We start from the raw sequence: 20,288 nt of genomic DNA on the forward strand, positions 1-20,288 counted from the left end.
ACGCATCCTGGGACGTCACAACTTAACGACCGCGTAGGGATGTTGATGTGCCGAAGGGTGCGGGGTGTAACAATTTATTACTAAATTGTTCTCAACTTTTTGAGATTCTGGTTCGGACCCGGATATTTCAATATCATTAACACGAAGACCATCTTCTTCTTCTTATTCTGAAAAATCTAAAGTTTCATCTTCAGTATCAACCATGAGTTGATTTAATTGATATAAAACGTCTTCATCAATATTTAATTGATTGATTTTCTTATTTAATTTGCAAATTTTCCTAGTATGACCTTTTTTCCCACAATTATAGCATGTGAAATTTTTGAATACTTTCTTTGCATATTTCTTGCTTTGGATCGGGTTTTTTTCGAGGATTAGTATTGGTTTTGTTTCTGTTAAATCTCTTCTTTTTCTTATCTGTTTTATCATGATGTCATTTGCTAGAATATTTAGGTTTAGAAGGTTTAGTATAAGTAGGATCATATTGTGCACAAAAATCACATAGTCCCATTCGGGTGAGTGACTTTTCTTTCCTAACCTGCTTTTGCAGTTTAATGTTGTTGCACAATTGTGTTCCTATCTTATAAACATATGAAACAAGTTCTCCATAAGAAAGAAGATCATATGGAATTTGTTTTCCATATTGTTCTCTTATTTTATTTCGAACTTGAATTCCTATTAAAATGGGTAATCCCGCTAAGAATTTTTCTTTCCAGAATGTTTAGTTCTGATCCGGTCGGACAAAAACTCTTTGAAGGAAAATATCTTTATATTCCCTAAATTCTCCTAGGGATCTACATTTCATATTTGAAAGAAGATCTTGATTTTGGTCCCGGATAATTGAAGTGTCTCCTATGAAATGTTGAGATATATAATATGTAATAGTACCGACAGCATCTTAATCCCATTTTATGTAATCCCATTTTATGTGGACTCGACAGTAAAGCCCAGGAAAGGTAATGAGTCCGTTGGTCAACATTTAGATACCCGAGGAATCCTATGTGTGAATAAAAATAATTTATATAGAATTAATTTATTAAGAAGAACTAATTCTTGTTCCAATAGTTCGATATTTGAGTTTTCTCATATTGAAGGCCCTTGAAATAGAGAAGCAATAACTATAGAATATTTCATTAAGTCAATACCAAATTGAAAAATTCCACATAGACCCAGTTTTACATACTTGGCGGAATGTCTTCTTCGGACAAAATATCAATTTTCGGCTCTTCTACTTTGAAGAGAATTTTGATATCTCCCAACTTCCATTCTGGTTTCTTCGTTGGTGGGAATGCTTTGAACCAATTCTAGAAATATTAATCACCAAATCTAAAAAAATTCGAAAATTACGTGTGGTGGCCGAATTTTAAAGGTAATCTTGCCTTATCCGTAAAAGATTCACATATTTAAAAATTAGGGAATTATCTTTTGAGATTTTGAAAATATTTTCAGATTATTCTCAAATTAGAAAAAATATCTTCAGTTCAAAAGCAATATTTATCCTCAAGACATTAAGATATGCTAGATAATGTTCAAATTAAGAAATGAAATATCCAATCAAAATAGGGACTTGTCTATAGCATCTTAAGATAAGCAAGATGCAATCAACCAATTTAAGCAACGAATTCAAAAATAAAATGTTCAGGGATAGATTCGTTAACTAAATTTGGCTAGTTTAATTGCCAAATTTGAACTTTCGAAAATTCTTGCGGATGAGACAAGGATGTTCACGACCGGCTATAGGAAAATTGGTGCACCAACGTTGGAGGACTCGGTTTGCACGAGTTTTGAAACTCCAATTGATCCGATTTGCAGCCGCAATGTGTAACATCAATTGCCTAGAAAAAAGCAATGAGGTAAATCCTGCACTAAAAAAAAGTTAGCGCAAAGTCCTAAAACGATGCTGCCTTTGGATCCCGGACAGCGGTAATACAGAGGCCAAGCAACCTCAAAAAAGGATCCTCGATCAGCCGCAATTTGCACGCCGGACAGGATAAATGGCGCCAACAGCAGTTCGATCTAGCGCAAACAGCGAGGTTGTCGTCTCAGAACAGCAACAGATTTGAGCCCCGAACAGCGCTGATCTACGAGACTTCGAGGGCTTCAAACAACTGACCGATCAGCGCAAACCGAGTCCTTCAAGGAGACTTCAGTGCTGATGATCAAGGGCTGTCTCGGTCTTGCTGACCTTCGGTCTCCACAGAAGCAGCATCGGTGCAGCAACAAGAACCACAGGAGGAAAGAGCAGCCGCAGCGCCGTCGGACAGAGGGAAGGGACTGATCAGCAATCGTCGGGGGTGGTGAAGCAGCAACAAGGACGAGACAGCAGGGCACACGAGCAGCTGTAGTTGCACCGGCAATCAATACCAGGAACGTCGGGGACCAAGGGAACAACACCAAGACAGACCACTCGAACACCTCTCTCTCACCTTGCTCGGTTTTGCTCTCAAGATATTTCTGAATATTCAGAGTAATTGTGCATGACCCTAGACCCTAGTCATAAGTTTATATTTATGGACTAATGTGTTGCATGTTTAGGGTCCATAATTTTAAGTCCTTGCAAAATCATCCTACGGAATGAAATATAACTTGAATTGAGTCCCAAAAGGGCCAAATTGCATTAATTTACATCTTAAACATGCTAATGAATTAGGCTAGGCCCCATGAATGGGCTAGCTGAATTTTCTTAAAAATTTTGGCTTCAGTCGAACAATTTCAGGCTCAATTTAGGGTTTTTTGACTAATTAAAGCCTTTTTTAACTAATTAAATACGAGTGGGCTAAATCAAGCTCCAAATAGGCCTCAATGGCCCGTATAAATTTCGGCACACCTCTCTTATGCGTGGCTGGAAATTTTGTGACAGGTCGAGTCCAATTGCTCATCGATTTAAGCTCAATCTTCTGCCGACGGTTCAATAAAAATTCAATGCATAATTGACAAAAATTAAACATGAATTAATTTATTTTTTATAGGAACTAAAATTTAATTCCTGATTTTTTATAAATGATTAAAAAAGAAAAATCAAAATTTATGTCAACAATCCTATGTGTGAGATTGGCCTTTGTGCCTGCGATTTGGCCCATACATTGTCCATCGACACGAGGCAACAACGCTTTACTCCAAGTTATGAGACATCCAGGCGACGTAGTTTACTAACCGACCATCAATCGAACATTCTTCTATACACTTCAATGCTACCTCATACAAGATTTGTGGGAGAAAACCAAGGATGACAAAACCAACCTATTTGTCTAAGCAACAGCTGTATATTACAAGTCCGAGGAACTGTGAGCAGGAACGCAAGCCTTCCATATAAACTGGAAATGGATAAACACTTTAGGGAAATTTTAACAAGTTAAGATTAAGAGGCATCAACAGACTTACACTGATTGGCACCTGGAAGCCTCTTTCAGTACCAGAGTCGTCACGGTTTCCGCTTAAAAGGGAGCATCGCGGTTGCCATTGTCGTTTAAAGGGAGCATCAGGACGCCTATCTATATGTCACTGCACTGCATCTAATATTGGTCAGCCGTGACTGGACAACACGTGGCATAACATATGTCAGAGGGAAACCAGCAACGAGATTCCAAGAATCAACAGAGGTTATCTTTGCCAAACAAAATGCTAAAGGTGTCTTTGCAGAAGTACATCACACATTCCCACCATCGGAGCTACTGCAGGCCTGATTCGGAAGGGTGGTGTTTCCAAAATCCCCATCCAAGCTCATCTGTCGGACTTCTTGAGGGGACAAAATCTTAATACAGCGAACACAGTTCACAAAGTCCCTGGGACAGAGAAGAAAACCAAACGTGAGAAATTGGAATTGTTGAGAGGACGAAGTCAAATTTGAGACTTGGCACTTTGCACTTTATAGATGCCAACGATGCACTTGTCAGGATAAAGCAATTCCTACAGCTTGTTTTGCTTATAATGCATGTAAAAACAATCAGCCAACGCAATTAATTTCAACAATCAAAGTGAAACATCCTGAATTGAGGAACAAACCTGTAACTAAACCACTATAATGTGACCAAAATGGTTTATGAAAAACATATCACCAGCCGGAAGGAATGAAATGCACGGAGAAAATTAGGACATTACTGTATAAACTACAGAGTGGAAAATTGAAAAACTTACTCCCAAGGGTCATCTCCAACTAGCAACACATCATTCTCATGATCAACATACACTAGCTTCCAGCCAATTTTTTGTCCATCTTCCAACTGTCCCTCTATACCAAATCTACGAGCCAGGTCCTGTTTGAGCTCGTCATAACCTGAATACCCGGTGATATCAACGGATCTTCCAACAGCTCCGCGTTTGTAAACCTTCACAGAAATATTGATAGGACTAAGTAGTTTGAACAGGCAAAAAATCTAATGAGCAAGCATTTTCTTTTATTTTCAACAGACCTTGGTAAATGTCCGCATTCGCGGAAACTGAGGAGCTGGAGGTCCCCATGGACCCCTGTTCACTAACGCACTTTCATTTAATGCAGATTCCATCAAGTCAAATGCCACATCCGGAACTCCAAAAGACTGAGAAACTATTGAAGATGAAAGCTGCTGGGGTTCTTTGGAGTTGTAATCAGCAAGTATGCCAGCAGAAGGAAGGTCAGTGCCAAAATCTTTGCCCAATCCAACCATACCCTTTCCAAAAATAGAGTCAGAATTCCCAGGAATTCCAGCCTGTACATCAGCATTAGAACTAAAAGGAACACTACTTCTAATATCGGCCTGAACCTCTCCATCCTGACTTGTGTCTCTAAACAACATTGACTGCTGATTGTAGGAAACTGAGCTGTTATTTTGCTGAATATGGACATCACTCTGAGAAAGGCAAACTGAAGTTGTTGAAGATGATGCATCTAAATAATCTGTTTGTGTTGTTGCCCCATTCGGGTATGTCTGAGCAGAGAAAAATCCTTGGTTTTGGCCCTTTGATACATCCAGAGAAGGCTTTACATCAGGCTTCTGTTGGAAGTCTCTCATCATGTTATTACCATTAGACCCGATCGTTTCCAATGCACTGGGATTCCAGAAAGTGGCAGTTGACTGTGACATGTCCTCGCTAATTGATGCACTCCGGTGAGGCCTACCATTCATCATTGACTGGACAATATTTGCACAATTTTGTACAGATGCTGAAGTTGAACAAGGCACATCGTCTGCAGTTACAGATGGCCCACCTGCAGCAGCTCCAGTCAGCAAACTGGAAGAAGCAGAAGTATGACTTGCTGCTGAAATTTGTGCAAGTCCCATATGCCCCATCATTTCAGGTAGCAGCCCTGATTGCTCTTGCTGGAATTTTGGCTTCTGAGACGGATTAGAGAACCGCACATTCACTTGGCTACTATTCTTTTGAATTTGCTTGGGTATAATATTTGGCTGACTAAATGGGCTTGGTGTGCTTGGAGGCATTTCCATATGGGTTGGTATCATGGACTTAGAAAAGCTTTGAGAGACATCGAGATGTTGTCTCTGCTCCTGGTGTTGTTGGGGATGACATGGTTGCTGTAACGCCGACTGTTGCGCCAAAAGCGACTGTTGCTGCTGCTGAAGCTTCTGTAGTAGTTGAAGCTGAATCTGATTGTCAGACATTGGTAACTGTTGGCTTGATTGATCAGGCATCTGAAAGTTCAATGCACTCTGCTGTTGATTCTGACCCATGATCTGTTGCTGCTGTGGCTGATGTAAACTTTGAGGAAGGCTTCTATGGAATGGTTGGTTTTGATTTAAGGACTGGTGTGGGAGCAGGGTACTAGATTGGATCAGAGATTGGGGCTGAAGAACTTGGGCCTGAACTGGAGCAGAAGGCAGAGTCTGATTAATCAAGCTTTGCCTCGCTTGTTGACTCATTTCGGTCAACTGTTGCCGTGGCTGTATGATGTTGGTTCGGTGATTCAACGCGGAAGGGAGCTTGGTTAGCTGATCAAGCTGTTCAGCTTGTTGGGGTGGTCTCTGGGTATTGAACTGTAAATTGTTCAATTGAGCCATTTGTGGCGCTGAAAACCCTAGCTGATAGGAGAGATCTGTTCCAGAGTGATTTTGTAGAACAGAGTTGGATAAGTGAGGCAAGTAATTTGGCTGTATTGAGTTTGCAAAGGAAGGACTTTGCTGCATGTTCATCCAATGCATTAAGCTTAGGCCAGAGAGAGCATGGGTATCCTTCATACTCAGGTCATCGCCAAGCCATGGCATTGTCCTCTTAAACAGGCTATCTAAGTCTGAGAAGTCATCATCTGCAAAAGGAAATGGAAAAGGTAAGATTTCCCATCATCACTGGAAGTCTATCTTCCTATCCTTTACAAAGACAATCATACCATGAAAAGTAGAAGAGTTTACTTTTAGGTTCAAAACTATCATTCACTGTCAGATTTTCATAGAACAAGGTGTTCAAAGTTCCATTCATCAGTAGATTCATGAGCTTGATGAAGGAATTGGCTCTCCTCTAGAGATAATATATCGGATGTATTCATCTGGATTTTCTTTTGCTAGCAGGATTGATAAAATAAGGATATTTACTATGTAAGCCCTGCCTATAGGAAAGGGAGAACTACAATACACAAAAGCATGACTGGGCATCGATATTTACAAGACTAGTCCAGGTAAGAAGTAAGCAAGGGAAGAAGAGCTTTCGTTTTCATTTTGCCCTCCGATATAAAATTCCATCAAAATTCATTTGACTTGGTTTTATGAGTTTTTACCAGGCATCCCTGGTTGTCTTGGACGCTTGGATCTGAAGAACGGAGGAGGGCAGATGAAGAATGGAGCAGTCACAGGTTCAATTTCCCATATAGAGACACGTGTACGCTTTTCCCCAGCAGTTGATTCATCCCAACCAACCTATCCAAGGAAATAAAGTATTTAGGACCCAGAAACATTCAAATAGAAGTCATATTTTCATACTAGGAGCACCAGTCTGGTAAAACAGGGAGAAATTTTAGGAGTACGACAATTGATACCTGCAAATTGCGCCATTGTGAGTTTTTCCATCTAACGGGATCAATATCGCTGATACCTGTTACGGTACCCATGAACCTGCAGATCAGACACCAACGTATCATAATCTGAAACTGGAACTTAAGCCAAACATTATGTGGTCTCTCTCAAGTGCAAGCTAATCCTTAATTTCTCAAAGAGTTAGTCAATTAATTCGTTTTTAACATTTTAAGGGGATGATCAAAAACTTTTAGTGGCTGAAGCTAAAGTTTAAGTGGCTGAGTTGCATACTTCTTTGCTATAGTAAGCGGCGTTACACAAGGAAACTCCACAACTTGAGCTTTCTCATGTCAATGATTTTATAGCAATGATAATTAAAACCTCAAAAGGCGTAGCCACATACAGAGATAGAATCAGAGATCAACTCAGGTTTCCTTGTTATATCATATTTCCCCTAACTCAATAGTTTCTACTCATTAATGCATAACATTGATAAGGATAATCACAAATTACAAAGAAGAAAGAGTACCTTCTTGTTCCTGACTCTTCAGTTTCAAACATCATGCGAAATCGCATACCAAGTGATATTTGGTTGCTGAAAACTGCCTTGTAGTATTTGGCCAAAGGGATAACAAACTCTGATGGGCTAGCCCTGAGTGCAAAACTAATTTTAGGAGCACAATTAAAACAGTAATATGTCAAAGTGAAGCTGTATTGAGCCATATGAGAAAAAAGAAAATAGAGACTGACCTTGGATTGAAGAACACAGTGAAGGGGCTATTACTCGCAGCAGCATGAGCAGCTGCGGCTAGGATGCCAATATGCATGCTATCACTTGACAATACTGATGAGGATAGATTAGTTGGTTGCCGGTTAGCCCGTCTAATGCCCAAGAGCAGCTGTTGTTTCTCATCCCTACTCACAGGTAATTAGCACAAGTTAGCAGAAAAAAAAAAAATTGCCCAAATTAACAGATCCATCTATTCATGCAAGCATAAATGACACAAACAGAACTACATCTTTTCCTCTAAGAAATAATGAAAGAATATCAGAGACTGATCTTTACCTAATAAAAAGAACTGAGTCACCTGCAAAGAGCCTTTTTCCACTAACAAATAAGCTCCATCCAGTAGTAAGGAGGTGGCGCTTTGGTTGCCCTGTGATGAGAGTTTACTGGGGTTTTGCATCACATATGGCGGAAAGCACACCACAGCTCTATGAATGAGCTAAAAGGACATACCACGGTAGATATGGCGGAAGGTCCACATATTGTCATGCAAATCTCTAGCCATAAGTTCTTGAGCAGGTGGTTGCATAGAGAAATCCTAACAAGGTAATCAAGTTCTTTATATTTGAATAGTCACCAAAAAAATAAATCCATTCCCTTCGAGCACAAGTAGAGAACTAATTCTTCTGATTCAAATGCAAGAAACATGTAACTACTCACGAGAGGAGGGAAAATCTTCTCTGCTGCACGACGAGGCACAGAGAAACCTCCATGGGTGCTTGTATCACTTGCGGTCAATGTTTTACAGAAGAACTCTGGTTGCGGCTTAGTGGGTTTGAGTGCAAGATCCGAATTCAACAAAGCCTCCTTGTCAAACTGCAAGAATCAACTTCAATTTGAGTGGGACACTCACAAATCTCAAATCTTTTATCTCTATTATACTAGGCAGATGCAATGTAAGACTGAGCCTTACTGAAGGAACAGGTTGTAGAGTCATCTGAGCATATACTTCATCAGTTTCTGGATCTGCCTAAAGCATGAAAAGGAAAAATCGCCACAATTAATAAGTGCATAGGTAGCAAGAGATATGCTTGCAGGCTACAAAAAGACAAAAAAAATCAGGTCAAAGAAAAGTAGACACACATGCAATGTAACACTGTGAAGTAGGCATAGCAGCTTGGAGGGAAGATTTGGGTAGTTCGGCACTTGAGCATCCACATCTTTCTTCATTGATGCTGCAACCTGAAGCAACAAAACTGCATTGGAGATCGGGCGGATGGCTCTCTACAGCACATAATAGCCGTGATAAAGATGCACTGGTACCAATCATCAGCTCTAGTTACAATCACATCTGGTTGGACATTGAGATTGGTTTACAAAGTGATGCAGTAGACTTCTAATGAGCGCTTGTATGAAACTAACTTGTTCAAATTTTTGGTCTAAGTTTGCCACGTTAGTTGGTTAGACAAAATTTTGGAAAGCGTTGTTAACATCCCTAGCATTACCCAATCGAAAGAAGAGGAGTTAACACAAGAAGCTACTCTAGATAGACCCCTTCGAAATCATAAAAACCTCAACTTTGGTGCTTCACTCTAGTTGAATTAAGTTTTCCTTCATGCTAGAGGTTGACTAAAAGAAATATTGGACAAAAGAAGATAGACTCAAGACACTAAAAGCTGTAATTGAGACGCCTTTCCAACTTCATTATGCTGTAATTGAGATGCCTTTCCAAATCCATTACAAGCTTTTTAGCCAAAAGAGAACTTTCATTATTAATGTTCAATATAAACTCAAAGCTAGTCAGGGACTTTGTGGTTATGCAACGTCAATCATTCGATTGGATTCAAAACTCATTTGAGTCAAGAACCAGCTACCCAGGATGGACTAGCACTAATAATCAGAAAATGAGCAGCATAAAGATGGAGATCAGATGGATCAACAGCTTGACAGGTTCACAAGTAACTCATCAACAAGGGTCAAAAGTTGTTACATAGCCGGAGTAAAAAGATGCCGGTCTCGGAAGAAAGCAGCTCAACATGATTGACTGTCCATGTTCCTATTCCTCCCTTTCCTTTTAATTAACTTCCCATTTTTTGCTGCTATGAGCAATAAGCCCAGGTTCAATAACACATGAAGGAAGTGCATGAAAGCCACAAAATCAGAACCACAAGGCCAATTAGACATATACTCTTGATGAATCCGTCTGTCTTATCCATGCAACCCCATTTTTAATGAACTGAAAGGTGGCAATCCCAGCTGGGAAATCTCAGACGATCAATCTAGATTATTACAATGCACAAGAAGTATAAAATACATAGGTGGAACAACCAAAGAACCTGGAAAAGGGAAAAACAAAAAAAAACAAAAGTACAGAGAGGGGAAAACCTGCTCGCTATGGCCTTGAGGGAAGTAGACGACGTGGGTCCCCGCCGGCGGCAAGTTCACCAACGGGCCGGCGCAAGCTTGCCACAGCTCCGGATTTATCACGCTCTTCTTCTCTCCTCCACCTGTTACCACGTGTCACCATTGATCTCTTAGATCGCCGATCTTCCTTTCCGTCACTTTCCCTTGTTTTCCCGAGAAAATGAACGGATCCGCCGAACGGGAAAAAAAAAAAAGTCAAAGTTGCGCATCTCAAAACCGGAAGCCCCGGAGAGAGAGTACCTTCGCACGGGCTGGCGGTGACAGTTGCCGACGAAGCACCGGCACCGCTCGCCGGAGTCTTCATCCTTACTTCCGGCGACTCTTCTCCCCTTTCTACCGGGGGCGGACGGGAACCGACCCGCCTAGCAATAGCTCAATGCCTTCTTCATATTCCGATTCTCGATCATCCCGGCGAGAGCACAATCTCGGCAACCGCAACACTTCACCGGTCGTAAAGCGAGCACTTTTCCTTTTCACTTACACAAGCGTCGTATGTTGTAAGGGAGAACAAAACGGAGAGGTAAGTTTCCGAGGCAAGCTCGTGTCAAGCTTGACGATCAGGCGAGAGAAACGTCCTGCAAAATCCTCACGGGAAAGCGACGGAGGAACAGTGAAAAAGGAAAGAAAAAGGCTGAGGAATAACAAAGGAATCAAAGTTCCACGGGAAAAGCCTCCGGAAGGAGGTAGACCCAGATGCAGCTGCCGCTCGAAGGAGAGAAAGGAAAAAAAAGTCAACAGACGGGTACTTCGACCCGCCAACGGCAAGGAAACTCAGGCGGGTCTGCCGGTGGAGGAGCCGACAACTTTACGTTCAGAGAGATTGTGGAATGTTGAGCTCCTCCGCGACCGAACGCCGAAGCTTTGCCCCAATCTTTCCCTACACCACCCAGACAATCCTCTGCCTCTCTCTCTCTCTTCCTCGACAAGTGCTTTCTCTCTCTAGAAACAGTGAGAGAATATGATGATCGTGATTAAGATTAACCCCTCTCTCTCTCTCCTCTGTCTCTGTGTGTCCTCGAAAATGGCACGGGAGATTAAGACAGCTTTTTAACCAGGGCCTCGGCGATTGGAGGGTTGAGTTGACCAGCGGGAGTTTAAAGGGAACCGAAAAGAAAGTGGGAGAGGGTTAATTAATTTTACCCCCACTTAACCGTGGTTGGGGTTTGATTAACAGTTTTACCATGTGGCAATTCCGTATTTGCCCTCTCCTTCGGGCCCATATTTCGATTTCCCCCGACCGCCCCCCCGGCGAAACCAGAGACCCCACTTTGCAGCCGGAACAAGCTGAAGCACGTGTATCATTGACCACAGTTGACCCTCAGAATAAGCTCCGGCATGGCACATGCCCATTCCAATTCATCTATCTTTCTTTCTTTCTTTTGTTTTTAATTTATTTGTAATCGGAGCGGGAAGGGTTGGTCGGCGTTGGCAAATCTCTCCAAGCGTTGCCACCCAAACATGCCCGTCGTGAAATCACTAATTTGAGCCATAATTGCTCCGCAATGGCCATGCCTCGGATTTTCGAAGTTGGCTAGCTCATCATCTCGGCCTTCAAGATACTAGTAACTAGTAAGGCTCTTCAAATAAGATGTCTCGCAGCCAGATAACACAGCATGAACCGTTGAAAAACCTACCCACAACATGAATCGACTCGTAATCTCGTGGAAGACGAGCGGCCCATTTATTACTTGGCCAATTACCTCGGTGATTTACAATGCATACAATGAATAAAGAGGTGGGTGGCCAAAATATGAAAGTGGGGATGCGAGAGCATCATACAAGAAGCCCCAATTTGGGTGATACAAATGGCGATTTTATTAGGCTCATTTTGGTGTAAAATGTTATTTGCACATTCATCGATAGATGGTTGTACGACTAAAGCAATACAACTCAAATGAGTGACTACTTATACTGTTATAGATATCGTAACCGAAAGTATACATAAGCGGAACTATCATATTCTTCATAAAGACCAAAAAGGTAAAAAAAAAAAAAAACTAATAAAAAGATAGTCATGTTTTCCTTTGTAAATTTAGGAAACGGATTGGAATAAAATAATATCATAAATCTAGGTAATGTTTAATTATGAAAACTTTTGACTTTTTTATGAAAAGTAGAGGGTCAAGATTGAACGAATCCATAGTTTATGGTCTAGATTGAATCTATAGAGATAATTCAAGGATCATATTGAACGTGATAAAATTTTAAGGATGACATTACATATTGGATTAAAGGAGTTTAAAAGATGGTGCTCCCTTTTCTCTTGACTTAGTACCTTGATGTTGATCTTTCGTTGACCTATTCTATTATACATTTCATTCGTCACACATTTCGCTTGTTTTCATTATTTAAACTCATATTTTCAAGAAAAAAAATCATTTCACTCATTTTTTTTTTTATTCTTCTTCACTTTTCAATGCCTACCCAATGCTAATGGCATGTGCTCTTTCTTGTCATGGCTCTTTTTCTCTATTTTTCAGGTATCTTCAGTGTTGCCCATTTTAGGCATCATTTGTGAACTTCCTATTAGCATTGAAACTCGCCTTGCCCTAGTGTGGAGTTGGAAACTAGACTAGATTAAATAAAACAGAAATATTAAGGCTCAACTTGGCTTAACAAAGGCAATTCACCCGTGTTTTGGATTCAGAATTGAAGGCTCCATTTATTTCGTCAAAAATAAATTATTTGAATTATATTTTACTAAAATGACTGTTTGTATCATGTGAAACTATTTGTCAATGTAAAATATTCTCATTGTCGACAACAATTTATGTCTAAATATTTTTATGGACGATAATGTTTTTTTTTTTTGTTTATTCATTTTTATAAGCGATTCAAGCGATCATTTTTAGGTAAATAATTTTCAAATCATTTATTTTTTGGAGAAACAAATTGAGCCGAAGAATCGATCGACCCCCCCCCAACCCCCCAGCGAGGAAACGGCGAGTGCTCTCGGGGGCAAAGGTTGGACGTGGGCTACCATGTAATGGAAAGACAAGCTTTCTCACGTCTCCGACCGTCCGAGAGCTTACCTTGTGTATTCTTAAACAGTCAACTTTCGGTTATTATCGTAGCGACGAATCGTCTTTTTTAAAGATCTGTTTCAAATCCTGAGAAGCCTTAGGTGTCCTTCGTTGTTGTACCCCCAGTTTTTTAAGTTCCCACGGTGAGGAGCCCCGGAGGACACTCATCAAAACTTAGGCTCTATTTCTTTTGTAAAAATATACGATTTAAAAAATATTTTTCTAAAATTGATAGCTTATATTCCTTGAAATAATTAGTCAATTAAAAATGTTTTCATATCGATAACAGTTTATGTATAAATATTTTCGTCGACGATAAAAATATTTTTTATTTAATTATTTTTGTAAGCGACACAATCGATTATTTTTAGAAAATTACTTTCTAAATAGTTCATTTTTTCGCGAAACAAATAGAGGCTTACCCCTCAAGTCCTACAATGAAAAGCCCCGAGCAACTTAAGTTATTTATTGTTGGGAAATTTGATTGTTGATCAAGATAGAACAACAATTTATTATCAAGCTGTTATGTTCGGTCGTCGTTGAAATTCTTGTTTTTGCATGAGGGCGGCAAGTATAATCGAGAGTTTCCTACGTCGTTAGGGTAGGGAAGAAATCGAAGTGCCATCACCAGGCTCGAAGTACTACCTCGCCACCCCGAAATCGGGTTGAACGGCGCTTGTGGTCTATTGCAAGAAGGAAATGGTGAGAAACTCATTTATACATAATGAGAATTTGTTTTTTGGTCGAGAATAATAACAATTTTTTAGAAAGTCGGAATTTTTGAAAAGTTGCGAGAGAGGGTGAATTTTTTAAAGTTCGACGCAATTTCGTCATCATAGACTGGTTTAACGCAACGTGATTTCGTACGAACTTTGGTCGCCTTAGATTTGCCCAAAGTCGAAGTCGCCTTTGTCCAAGCCACGGGGATGGGAAATGGCAACTGAGTTTTGTCGCCTTTGGTCAACTTATGGGGACAAGAAAAGACAGCCTTATCTTGTCCCCTCTGCCTATCAAATGCGAGAAAACAAATGTCCATTGCCTTAGAAATCTAAAACGACATTTCATTTTCTCGTCTTGGCTACCAAAAGATGACAATGTCAATTAGTCGCTTTTGGTGGTTAAGTGCGCGAATGATAACACTTCTGAAACAGAAATTCATTCGATAACGCAACTTCTAAAATAGAAATTTGTTTGGTTACGCAAATTCATTTTCGTACTTCTAAAATAATTTTTTTTTCGGATGTTATTTTCGATCCATTTTCAGAAATTTTAAAAAAAAAAAGTTACTTCACTTTTAGAAGTAGAATCTCTTGACATCAATATCTCTCTCACTTCACCCTAATTCTCTATAACTTCAGCCTCTTTTCATTCTTGGGGCCTCTCTCTCTCTCTCTCTCTCTCTCTCTCTCTTCATTGTCAATCGCCTTCTATACTCACCCCTAACCATGCCTCTGCCGTTGCCACCCACTATCGCCACCGACCACTGCCGTCACTCACCACCGCCCATTACCTTGCTCGTCACTACCATCGGAGTAAAAAATAAATGATAATTTTTTATTTTTAAAAAGTAAATAATAAATTTTAATAATAAAAACTATTTTTAAAAAACTAAAAACTTTTAAAATAATTTCAATTGCATGAGAGTGCTTTAGCAATATCATTTTTCTTAATAAATTATAAGAAATAAATATTATATGATGTGGTTAAATATATAAGTATTTAAGTAATAAGGGTCAAGTCGGGTTGAGTATGGGTCGTTAAATTTGTATTATATGAACAAAACGGGTTAAATGAATCAATATGAGTCGGACCATATTCAATCCGATCCAAACCCGACCCGACTCGACCCACCCATTTGACATCTCTAAGCATATGCTATGAAGCATCAAAACTACTTGTGCTTTTAGCATGGATATATGAGCTCGGCCATTGTATTCACTAATACCACTTTCATTGTAAAATTGATCCCCATTTGCATTCACTTTTCTCGAATAATATGCACTTTAGATTAGGATCAATAATTTTCCGTAGAAATTTTTGTGTTGATAATATATCAAAAGTAAAAATTTTCAACCGTTATCAAACGAATTTCTGTTCTAGAAATAGAAATTTTCTCATGTTATCAAAAGCCTTTCTCTTATCATGAAGTTGATTTCTAAAGCAAAAGTGTTGTCATGCGCACCCTAAGGTGATAAGAATGCCCATGGTCACTTTTGGTGACAAAATAATCAAGAAAAATTATTAATCCCACGAAAACCTTAAATTGTTATACCTTAACAAATTTACCCAAAACTAATTTTTTTTATCTTCTAAAAACCCTAAAATAGTACACTTGCGATAGATTTATCTTCCGTTAGTTTTCATTAAATTTTGTCAAGACCCGAACCCTACGGGCACGACAACATCCCCTCTGGCCACACTAAAGTACAATTCTCTAGGATCCAAAGGCCAACAACTCACGAAGTAACATGAATGATAAGTACATGCAGAAGCGAAAACAAAACTCCATACAAAACAAATCTCAATATGATACTTTGGGACGGTAAAAGCAAAATTATATACATATACACATATCCTTATTACACAAACCAAAACCCAAGGCTTCGGAGGCCACTGTACAAGCTTGTGACCACCTACAACAAAAGATCAAGTGGTCGAAGCCTAACTCCTCCTCTAAAAAGTACTCACCAAAAAGGTCAAGAGGCTAACTACCCTAGGACCCGTCCTCACCATCCTCTAATGAAGTCTCCAGCTCCTCCTCCACATCGGTTTCATATGGCAACTCCACATCCGATGGATCCACGATCTCCACATCCTCTTCTGGCTCCACATTCTCCAAGTCGGACTTCAAGTCTTCGGGATCGGTGTCCGGGCTCGTCACCACACCATCGGGAGGGGCAGCCCGAGTGGGGTCCCATTCCCCAACTCCATCATATGGAATATCAAAACCATTCAACGGTCCTACTAGCATATCCCCAGGGCAGTACGTCCACGCCAAATAAATATGGGGCTTCCAAAAAGATTCTCCTACGTCTACCCGGATAGTCGTGGTATGCCCGAAATACACTTTGTCTTTCCCGACAAGATACTCCGTGATTACCGTTTCCATGTCTTGGGGTATCCCAAACCTCTATGGTGGATCATTCATTGTCGAGATGGAGGATCTGAAAAAGGGTAACCCACGACGGGGTGAGAATGAATCTTAGTAAGAAAGCCCTTAATCCTAGGTTAGGGCGATAGTGCCTCCGGACACATTCTAGGTAAGCGGTTCAAAACTAGATCCAACTCAGCCAATAGAACACACGACATAATTCAAGACAATGACATCATTCTTTCTTCCAACTCAACACCTTTAATAAGGCCACGTTACTCAAAAGCCCGCGTATAGCGCATCAGATCGCAATATAAATGGACGGACCCGCGTAATAATGCATCGGGCCATATACTAGTCTAGACCCACGTAATAACGCCTCGGGTCGATATAACCCGCGTAATAACGCCTTAGGTTAGTATCTTAGGTTTAACGCCTCATGATAAAATAATAAATAGAACCCCGCATAATAACACTTCGGGGTAAAATACGGTCTTATAAATACAAACCCCTCGTAATAACGTTTCAAGATAAAATTTCCACACTCACGCTCAATTATTCTTCACAAAGACCATATAATAATAATAATCCCTCGAACGCTCAACCGATACCACACGATCACAATAAACCTTCCGATCGATCGGTCTAAACCACACGATCTTGCTAAACTTCTTGAGTAGCAAATCGAGACCATACGATCTCACAAATTTTCTCTAATAAAAGATCGAGATTACGCGATCTTTCTAATTTTCTCATCCACTCAATCGAGACCACTCGATCTAATTATGCTGAAGTAATATTCGATCGGGACCACGCGATTCACTCACGTTGAATAAATAATTGATCGGGACCACCCGATTAAATCACATTAAAGATATCGGCCAATCGGAACCACACGATTAAATTATACTAAGGCAATAATTAATCTATACCATAGGATTAAATTATGCTAACGTAGCAATTAATCGGGACCATACGATCACTTCATCATAAAGTAACATTTAACCATGGCCACATAATTAAAGCATCATAAAGATATAATTAATCATAGCCACACGATCAATCTTCATAAAACAAGATCCAATCTAGGCCACACGATTAAAGTATCATAAAGCAACAATTAATCCTAGCTGCACGATCTCAATCATGATGAACTCATCACACCAAGGCCACATGATCTCTCTCTCTCTCTCCTCTCATTTTCGGCCAAGGCACATTCAAGAACACAATCCAACAATTTCTCATCCAAAACTACTCAAATCTAATTCCTTTAGCATCCTAACTACCTAATCAAGGTTTAGGAACTAGCTTACCTTAAAAATGGAGCAAAACCTACGGTGAAAATATTGAGAAAATTGTGATCCAAGTGGCGGCTTCGGCGGTGCTCTCTCGGCCCGTGCTCGGTTCCACGGTGTCTAGCGGCTTTGGGTGGCTCACGGTGGTGGCCGGTATTCGGGGATGGCTGGCTGTTCAAGGCGTAGCCGGTGGTGGTTCGGTGAGGTTTCGGCGGTGGCGGTGGCGGTGATGGTAGTGTTGAGCCAAGGGTAGAGAGAGAGAGAGTGAGGTGAGAGAAAGTTGATGCAATTATGAAGATGAAGATGAAAATAATCAAGATAATAGGTTAGGATATTTTTAGGTAGATATTTAGGGTTGAAATAATTGGTTTTGCAAATGAAGAGAGAGAGTCTTGTGGGGCCCACCAATAATTCACCTCATTTTACTCTTGAAATGAAAGAATGGTATTTTGGTAATTTGCTACCCAAGTTGACTAGTCAAAATTTCGGCCATGAGGGGGAAAAGACCGAAATGCCCTTTGACCGAAATAGCTTGATGAGTATTTTCCAAAGATAAATTGGTCTTTTTTCATTTCCAGTCCTAATTTTATTTTTTCGAACACTTTGGGTCGAACCGCGAAGTAATCGTACTCCGGATAAGGCAACGTCCCAAATTAAATTTCTGGAATCCCCGAAGGTCCGATGTCTAATTTCGAAGTCCGATTCGCAATCAATCTCGATTAATTGAAATTTCAGCGTATCTCAAACTAACGGGCGGCTTTTAGGAGTTACGCGTATCGACCCGTGATAAATATCACGTTTAAGAATTTCTCGAGCCATGACGACTTTAGTTGTCACGTAATTACGAGGGTCAATCACTAGTCCCGATGGACACGATCGTTAAAAAATGATTTAGGGACGTTCGGAACTTGTACAAGGTCAAACGGAATCACCCGTAATCCAAGCGTAGGGTATCATCCGAATCGTTCCTTAACCGTTCTAGGATCGGTCTATAATGGTCCAAAATATTCTCTCAACAATTTTCATGGCCAAAGAGTCAGCCCAAGATCAAGTTCCTAGGTCCACGTACTTGATTTTCCTAGCTAGTCATTCCCATCTGGTTAGTCTTCTCAAGAGGGATCAATTTTGAGTGAGATTTAGCTGAAATACATCAATGAGACATTTCATTCCTTCAAAGCTTCGAAAGTGAGTCGGAATACGGGATGTCACAATTTTACTATCAAGTTGCTAAGTTGGATGACAGGTGGCGGTTGACGAATGTACCAGTTTAAGATTTTTATCATCTGTTTGTCATGGGTGTACTAGTTTAGAGTTTCTCATAATATCAATTCGGTTTAACGAAAACTAACGGACGATAAATTTATTATATGTGTATCGGTTTGGGGTTTTAGTGGTTGAAAAATTAATTCGGGGTAAAATTATCGGAGGTATAACATTTTAGGATTTTTCGTGGTATAAATCCTACAAAAAATTGTCACCTAGAGAAAAGGTAAGGAACAAAGGCCACAAACGGTTTTAAAAAGAAGAAAAAGAAAAAAAAAATGTTCCCTTTGACTAAGGCAATAAATTTTTTATTTTTTGTCACCTTAGCCCTTTTTGTGGTTGTAGTAATGTATGATGTGCCTCATCATTTCTATTAACAACATCCATCCATTAATGTTCTTTTTTTGTATCACGATAGCATATTTAAAAGTACATGCTGGACTCGACTTTATCTCTCATCAATTTCTTCAATTATTATGCTAATTACGACATTTCATGTGTCATAAACCATCCGTGATTCCAGTTTAAAGCGCCCATTTTCCTGATTGAATGAATTCTAAATTATTGAAAGTTGATCTAAAGCTAGGACAACGTAATTTTTTGGCTATATGAGCAAGAATATGACACGTAGTTGGGCGACCCTCCTTAAAGTTTATCCGCACGGTTTCGCGTACTTTAGAAGGTATGATTGGTCAATGACTGTCATGATTGGTCAAATAATTTTGCATTAATTAAAAGGTACCATCGTCACTCCTTGTACTTCTGCAATTGCATTTATTTGGACAAGTAATTTCTTAATTAGAATCTGAGACATTTTCCACATTTTCACCGAGAAATAAACAAAATCGAAAAAATGGAATAATCTTGAGGATCCGTGTGTTTCTCGAAAGATAAATGATTCGTAAATTTTTTTTCCTAAAATTGATTGCCTATATCGCTTGAAATAATTAGTCAATAATTTTACTTTTTTTGTTTTTTATAATAATTTATTTTTAAATATTTTCATGAACGATGAGAAAAATGTGTCCGATAAATTTTTAAGAAAATATTTTTTTCAATTATTTATTTTTCACAAAACGAACGAACCATGAAATGGAAAAAAAAAATCTGAACTGAAGAAACGGGAAAGAGTTGTAGCCGGACAAGGGTTTTTGATGGTCCAGTTCAATATTCAAAATAGTTGTATTTTCTCCCTAATTTGATCTCAAAAAGTAGGCATTCAAGGATTAGATAGTAACCACTGGGGAATTGCCCCAGTGGCTACTCTTTTCATTTGGGAAGAGGGAGGTGGGGGGTTCAAATTTCTCAGAAGTAGGGATGAGGATGCGTGAGGAGGGAGCGTGGTTTTGCAACCCGTGCCATTAATATGATAGGATAAAATCAGATAAAAAAAAATCAGATAGGGAGGGAATTAGAATAAAAAGCAAATTAGGTCGGCCTCGATAAATAATGTTTTTATTTCTGGCCTTACCTTCATTTGAAGGTAGCTAAGCTAAGAATGGCCCCACCGCCAGTTCCATAGCCCAC

At 39.7% G+C, this 20,288-nt stretch overlaps 1 protein-coding gene across 3 annotated transcripts; it reads right to left on the reverse strand.

Moving 5' to 3' along the window:
• Positions 1-3,122: 3,122 nt before the first annotated feature.
• On the reverse strand, positions 3,123-11,057 carry LOC115753840 (auxin response factor 19-like). 3 transcript variants are annotated; one of them, XM_048277282.1, is made up of 14 exons: positions 10,330-11,057; positions 10,051-10,172; positions 8,809-8,907; positions 8,639-8,695; positions 8,386-8,541; positions 8,179-8,263; positions 8,005-8,095; positions 7,689-7,853; positions 7,468-7,602; positions 6,962-7,037; positions 6,704-6,842; positions 4,410-6,238; positions 4,135-4,325; positions 3,123-3,782 (listed from the first exon to the last, which is right to left on the reverse strand). In XM_048277282.1, exons 1-14 carry the CDS (start codon positions 10,391-10,393, stop codon positions 3,647-3,649), a joined length of 3,345 nt encoding a protein of 1,114 aa, XP_048133239.1. In that variant the 5' UTR covers positions 10,394-11,057; the 3' UTR covers positions 3,123-3,646. The 3 variants fall into 3 exon arrangements, with proteins under 3 accessions (XP_048133239.1, XP_030548523.1, XP_048133240.1); XM_030692663.2 differs by having other exon boundaries at positions 7,468-7,590; positions 10,330-11,053; XM_048277283.1 differs by lacking the exon at positions 10,330-11,057 and having other exon boundaries at positions 8,639-8,691.
• Between the last annotated feature and the right edge of the window lie 9,231 nt (positions 11,058-20,288).

The sequence above is a fragment of the Rhodamnia argentea genome, chromosome 4, assembly GCF_020921035.1.
Source record: "Rhodamnia argentea isolate NSW1041297 chromosome 4, ASM2092103v1, whole genome shotgun sequence".
Lineage (NCBI taxonomy): Eukaryota > Viridiplantae > Streptophyta > Magnoliopsida > Myrtales > Myrtaceae > Rhodamnia > Rhodamnia argentea.

What these genes read in the sequence shown, in the direction of transcription:
- LOC115753840 (XM_048277282.1), bottom strand. Translation starts at nt 10,393, where the DNA reads ATGAAGACTCCGGCGAGCGGTGCCGGTGCTTCGTCGGCAACTGTCACC. An exon ending in AAGACAACCAGGGATGCCTG is followed by an intron (nt 6,239 to 6,703) that starts GTAAAAACTCAT and finishes TTCCTTTTGCAG; the next exon opens with ATGATGACTTCTCAGACTTA. An exon ending in GAATGCGGACATTTACCAAG is followed by an intron (nt 4,326 to 4,409) that starts GTCTGTTGAAAA and finishes ATTTCTGTGAAG; the next exon opens with GTTTACAAACGCGGAGCTGT.